This window comes from Eurypyga helias, unplaced genomic scaffold (assembly GCF_000690775.1).
Source record: "Eurypyga helias isolate BGI_N326 unplaced genomic scaffold, ASM69077v1 scaffold824, whole genome shotgun sequence".
NCBI lineage: Eukaryota > Metazoa > Chordata > Aves > Eurypygiformes > Eurypygidae > Eurypyga > Eurypyga helias.
In genome coordinates, this window is record NW_010246558.1 from 10337 (window position 1) to 17207 (window position 6871).

The window sequence follows — 6871 nt, forward strand, 5'->3', positions numbered from 1 at the left end:
CACAGGTAAGTGGAGGGTGTGCCTACAGTCTGTGACAGAAGAAAGCCTGGTTGGGATGCCCAAGCGGCGAATTCCCCAGCAGAGAAACACACGGGGACGTTTCTCCCGGCGCTCAACAGGAACAGGCTGCACAGAAGGCAGAGCTCGGGCAGCAGCACCTACAGCCGTGTAAGAAATAGCTCAGACAGCCCCTCTCACCCTACTGCAGGCGTCTGACCCCTCCCTGGCCCCACATCAGCAGGCAGCTCGCGACTCCTGACTGAAGCCCGCAGTTTTAAGTCAGGAAGAGGGCAGGTGAAGGCACGGTGTGACTGCTCGAGCAGCTGAGTCAAGCCCACTAAGAGGCAGGACAGAGACTGGAGCAGGAAAGCAGAGAAAGCGATGGCCATGAACAGGAAAGCAGGATTCACTGCCGATGAAGTAGCATCGGAACGCGGCGAGGAGTCCTGGCAGAGACACAGTAGTGACATGACCACCTTCTCCAAGTTAAGAAGTGTCCTGGTGGAAGGGTTTTTGGGTTTGGTGTCTCAGGGTTTGGGGGGTTTTTTGGTTTTTAAAAACTCAGCAATTAATTCTTGGTATTCCAGACTCTTCCCAACTCTGCTGCCACCCTGTGCCTTTCCATTCTTAGGACCTGGTCTGAACATTTCTACTCCTAATGCCTTCCTTTCCCCAGATTAAGTTCTTCCCTGAAGTACAGAAAAATCATTCTATCCTAGGCTCTGCAACCTAAAGGATGCAGCACAGCCTTTTCTCAGGAGAATGAGGGAAGCACAGAGCTTCTGGAAGTGTTCCTTCTGTACGCGTGCTGAGAAAGTGACTTCCAAAGAACAAAACACTCCGTTGTGAAACAAGGATTACGCGAGAGCTCGCCAGTTAAGGGCGCAGGGACACTTAAGCAGTGGTGGGAGTACTTTGGCCAAGGAGTTCCAACAGTAGCGATGACGTGAGGGTGGAGAACCCATTGCCCAGGGGTCAGCTCCAGATGTTCTGCCTTGGTTCCAACTCTTTCATCCTTGAAGACGAAGGTCATTGGTAGAGCAGGTAACTCTTGAGGGAGGCTGGCAGTGGCAGTGTGGGGATCTCATTCAGTCTTTCCTTGCCCAGAGCGAGCCTCACAGCTCGCCGGCACAAGTCCATCAAAGGCAGTGGTTCAGCTGGGAAGAGAGACCCAAGACATGAACATCCCAACACAAGCTGCGCATTCATTTTGCTAGTCCTAAAAATCTTCCCCTGCCCCCCCCCAAAAAAGACCGAGCAGGAAAAGCCTGGCATGTTTACAGGAGTCAAGCCATTCAGCATTCACATACCAGCAGCTTCAGCTCCGCGGATACACAGGCAAAGCAGGATGCTTCTGTGGAGGTTAAGCCACACGTGCGTGCAAAAACCCCGCTGAAATGCCCTCTGCAACACCATTCATTCAAGTCAGAACAGATCCTCTAGCCTGTGCCTCTTACTGGAGTAGCCAAAGGCCTTCGTAAGAGACCAGCTGAAGTAAAAGACTGCAGCAGGCAGTTCCGTAGCCCCACGTGGTACAGACACCCAGAAAGTACAGCGATCTGTTCCTTGTACAGTAGGATGTAACAGCTTTCAACCCCTTTGTCTGTACCACATACTTCCCACAAAAAACCAAGCCATCCATCAAAGCTTCACGTCACTGCTTGTGTTGTGCTATTAGAGGATTCCCCCCTGGATCACGCCTGGGAAAGACAGAGGCCTTGGCCATCCTTTTCTGCATCCTGTACTGACAAACACCAAACAAGACAATACTAGCTTCTCGGGAATGGCACGTGGGGCCCTTTGATGCTGAACAACATCCAGGGGACTGTGGTCAAAGTCAGAGTTAACACATCCCGGCTGCACAGGAGGAAAACACAGCGTCTCACCACTTCTGCTGCAAAGTCTGTCAACGCTCACCTTTACAGTCTGCTGCTCACGCCCAAGGGGCTTCTCTCCCCCCAGGAGAAGGCTAACAAGGACATCCCAAATTAAGCAAGTAACGGGACATCCTTCTAACAGCCTGAGGGCTCGGCATGCCCCATTAGAAAGCTTCCTTTACAGACACCTCGGGCTGAAGAGACCCCTCAAAACACCCACAGGACCAGAAGAGTTTGGCTGAGGAGCTGCAGTTTTCAGGAACCTTGACAGATGCCAGCAGCCCCAGCATCACTACGAGCCAAGCGCATCTGCCTGTTCACACTGCTCTGAACAGCCGTGACAGGAGAAGCATCGTTTTCCTGAGCATGGGAGTCACTGCTTCTTTTAAGAGGAACTCATTCCGTCAGTAAGGCAGATGCAAGTCCCTGCCAGGTTCAAAGATAACAGCTAACACAGAAAAACTCAGAGAAGACCTATCAGAAGCCTCTCATCAGGCCACTCCAGATTCTGCTAAACAGACGTACTGCTCCATGCAGAAAACACTCCCAACGACAAGCGGAGAAAGCTAATTTTTATCTGATTTTTGGCAAAGTGTCTGTGAGAAGGAGAGTTTGTTAGCTGAGGAGAGACTTGGTACCAAAGTAGGAAAGGCACACTCGACTGGCCTGTCTCCTCCTCAGGTTCACAGCCAGAGCTGCTAATGCCCTATTCCCCCCTTCCCTGCTGTGCACCACAGGCTGTTACCTGCTCCAGGGGAAGCTGCACTGGAATGTTTTTTCTAGCAGTTCTTCAAAAGTTCTCCCAGCGCTTCAAGCGTTAATTATTCCTGAGGAATCCTCCCTCTGTCCACATACCTCCTTCACACTGCCCACTGGATGGAGAGCAAGCAGACCTGTTGGGCAGTGCGGCTGCTCCCCAAGCCCCCTCATTCGTCATGTATGTTCTGCGCCACGTGTGGAGACGTGGCTGCAATCAGCCCAAGGTTCTGCTGGTCTCACCTGCTCAGGACCTACTCCAGGATCCATGCTGCTTCTTCCGCAGGGACAGGGCTCTGCGCTGGGCTGAACATCACACCCAGAGCTGGATACTGCCAAAGAAGCCTCGAAGCCTATTACTGGCAGAAGTCCTTTGGCACTTCCCAACATAGCTTATTCTTAAATCACTAGGGTACAAATATGCTGTATTCCAAGCCTATCCCAATTCCTCCTGCTCCATACGGAGACAGCTGGGACAGAGGCACTATCTAGGCAGCATCACAGAGGACAAGGGGCCCTGACCTTCAAAGCCTATAGACATGAACCTAACAAATGCATTCCACTTTAACAACCTTAAAAAGGAGAGTATCTTCTTCCCACCGAGCTTAAGAACAAGTCTGTCCTCACCCCATCTGCAGCAATAACACAGGGGATCTTGAGACCAGAAGAGAAAGCACACACGTATCTGACCTTCTATTCACAAGCACTACAATCACGGGAGAGTGTTGCTATTGAATGCTCAGAAGCGGTTAGAGCCAGACACCTTCTTTCTGCCTGTGCCAAAACAGCGTCCCGTCATTCCTGGCCTTACGCCCACAATTCACTCCTGTGCTGAGAACGCTACAGGCCAGACCAATACTGGCAGTGGCCGCTTCCTTGCCGAGTGCGGTTCTGTGCCAACAACTCCACGGACTTGCTGGCTTTCAGGGGAGCTCCAGATTTTGGCTTTGACCCTTCAGAAAAAAAACCCTGGTTACTGGAGCTGCTGCCATTCCCTGAGCTGTGGGGGCAGACGGGCTAGGCCAGGTTTTTTTCGGTGAGAAAGTGCTCTGCGAGAGCCCTGCTTGGTCTTGCTCTGTTGAAGCGTGTTCCTCAAAGCACTTGTGGATTTTGCTCCTACCCATTCATAAGGCTTTCCTGGTTATTCTGGTGCCCAGGGTCAGCTTTGTTGTACCTCATGTCACCAGCGCTGGGGGTTTGCCATTGCTGGCCCAGCATGAGAGCGTGTTCTAAGCACAAATGAGAGCACCCAGTATGCTACGGCCTTTGGGCAGTCACTGTTCTGGAATGCAGGGGAAACACTACTCTTTTCATATCAATACTGCCAAATTTATTTCAGTAAACATAAATCCAGATTTTAGTCCACTTCCTTCACCTCTCTCCTACACCCTACCCTACCCAGAGGGCTGAGTCACAGTCTGGCCCAACGGGAACTTCTGACTATGAGAGATAACAGACTTTAGCACATTTGGACAGCCAAATTTATTACTAAGCTTAGCTAGAAATCAATGTCCTTATTAGTACAAGGCCTGGCATGCAAGTTGGGCTGGCTGCAGTATCCAGCCCCACACCAGAAATGAATACACCCTGCCCTGAAAGCAGCAGAGAAACGAGCTACTTTTTGGAAAGATGAGACATTCCCATTTCCTTAGACAGGGACAGATCTTCCCACTCCTGCCTGCAAGGCATTAGAAGTCCCTTCATTAGACATTCAAGGAAGGTGACTGTCCCCTGTAAAGAAGCCCAGGATTACACTCCCAATAATGCAACCGTCAGAAGGACATTCCTTAAGGAAAGGTTTGTCATCCTTAGACAGACAACCTTCTCCCACCATACTACCCCCCCCAAAGCCTGCGTGCTCCCTGCAGTGCCTTGGTAACAGTACATGCGTACAGCCAGACTTCTTTAATTAGCCATTAAGGATTCAGAACTGCATCCAGCACTCCTACTGCTGACACGAAATTCTCACCTCCAGCAAAATGAGAACCCTCCCCAGGATGGTCTCGTAAGCCCGGACTGAAGTGGCACAGAGATCTGTGCTGCTAGGACAGATAGAGGGAGTTATACTCACGGTCAAGTCCGTTCAAGTAGCGCATCCGTATTTCACAGTGTCCCCACACTGCGCTTACCACTGGATACAGCTTCTTCCCTTTGAGTCCCCGGAAGGCAACACCCATGTACTGCCCATCTACAATGAAGCTCAGTGTCCCGTCATCCATGTCCAGAACCACCAGGAAGGAGTCAGGCACAATGAAAGTTTCGTCTGGTTCTAAGAAGGCAGGATAGGTTTTACTTGGCTGGTTCTTGCCATCATGGTACAGTCTGTTGCGCCCAAGGTCCCACCCCCAAGATTCATGGTTATTTCCTACCAGCGTTGTGTACCCTACGGAGTGCAGAGGGGCATCCGCTGTTGCCACCCCCACCACAGCATGAGTGCCTCGCTGCCGCATCGCCCACGTGATCTGCCACACATGCAGTCCTCGCGTATATCCCACTTTGCCTCTGATGGCGTCCGTACTCTGAGCCACCGGATGCCGGTGAAATATGAGTTTGTCGTCCTCTTTCACAAAGACATTCAGCGAGCGATCGTCGTTGTTCCATGAATGCAGTAACTGGACTTCATAGGATACCGGAGGCATGTCCAGTAGCAGATCCAGACGTGTGGGTTTGCTGTAGTCGAGTCCTTGGAGCTCTTGTTTCAGAGGCCTGTACACAGGGTCTCTCATATCCACAGTCTTTATCCCACCTGTGACCTTCTGACCCATCGTGTGATCCGATTTTGCCTATGTAAAGGCTCCCAAGGCAAGCTCATCGATTTACCCAGCCGCTCCTGCTGTCATCCAGCTCTCCAAAAGAGGTTGCCAGGAGACCTTGTTAAGATGCACCAGTCAGTATGGCCTGATGGATGGAAAGAAAAACAAGAGACAGTCACACATTAGCACACACAGCCCGTGTGCAACACTTGCAGAGCACAGGTCATCTGTTTATCCTGACAGCCGGTCTTGCCCTTCCACCAGCAAGGAGGGGTGTTGCATGCTCCTTACGCACCCTGCACCGCAGAGACAGCACCGAGACCAGACAGTCAGGTACTGAGTTCCTAATGCCTCCTTCAGAAAGGCTCGAGTGGCTGCTTCTTTGCCTAAGGAAGGTATAGATTCAGCCACCAAAGCGCATCTTCTCTGTACAGGTAACACACTGCTCCTTATTACTGCATCACTAAACCGTACAAGCACACATCTGGATTTAGCCTGCCTTCAGCAAACCTTGCTTTTACATCATGATCACCTGTATGCTGCCCAGGCTGGAAAATTCCAGAAAAGAGTTTATTCAGTGCGGAAGACCCCAAATCTTGTACACAGCAAGACTTGAGACTCAAGTTTTTCCGTGCTGCCTTCATGGCTACACACTGCAGACACACACAAGTATTGCCAGTTGTTGCCATCTGGCCATGAACGGTTTCCTTCCCTCAGCGCAAGCAGTTCCAGAAGAGACCCAAAGCACACAAGCCATCTCCCCATAGCAGCGACCAAACAAGGCGGCAGCCAGCAGGAACAACGACAGGAACAACAACAGCTTCTCCATCTGGAGTTACCAACCTTCCAGAGGTCAGCTAGCACAGCACCTCGCCGCCGTCGATACAGGTTTGAGGAGACGATTCTCTCCAACCCCACCAAAGCTGCTTTAAGTACCTTGGAGGTCTGACTGCAGGTCCAGACCAGCAGACACAGCCTGCGGGGTGCAGCCCCGGGGGACACCCATTCCAGCACCTATTGCTACTGCCGGCCCCACCGAACTCCTCCAGTCAAGAGGAGATAAACCTGCTGTACTGTTCATCTCAAATGAGCAGCTTCTCTTCCCCAAGAGGAAAAAAAACACCCACCAAACAGCTTCAGACACAGAGTCCAGGGGAGGAGCAAGATGTTTCTCACAGTTTAGCAGTTTTCTTTCCAGATTTCAGAGAAACCTCTCAAAAGTTTAAGCCAGCTTGGCTAGAGATCCTGGTTCACTCGGCATCCCTCTCCTCCGGCACTACATCCACCAGAGAGCCTCCGCTCTCCCTCAGCAACGCAAACAACCCTCTCAGGCAGCTGCCAAACTGGGGGCAGCTATTGGGAGCATTAGAAGTGGGAGGGGAGCGAACTAGCTTTCTAAGAAAAAAAAGTGTTATTTTAACATTTCCTGAAGTGAGGCAATCCTGCAGAGCTCCTGCCAGCTACAGGCACAACACTTACTCACAA

At 51.3% G+C, this 6871-nt stretch overlaps 1 protein-coding gene across 1 annotated transcript; it reads right to left on the minus strand.

The window, feature by feature from the left end:
* Window positions 1–530: 530 nt before the first annotated feature.
* On the minus strand, window positions 531–5532 carry SPSB1 (splA/ryanodine receptor domain and SOCS box containing 1). The gene is made up of 2 exons (XM_010150420.1): window positions 4705–5532; window positions 531–1157 (listed from the first exon to the last, which is right to left on the minus strand). The coding sequence occupies exons 1-2, from the start codon at window positions 5396–5398 to the stop codon at window positions 1030–1032; spliced, it is 822 nt and encodes a 273-aa protein (XP_010148722.1). The 5' UTR covers window positions 5399–5532; the 3' UTR covers window positions 531–1029.
* Between the last annotated feature and the right edge of the window lie 1339 nt (window positions 5533–6871).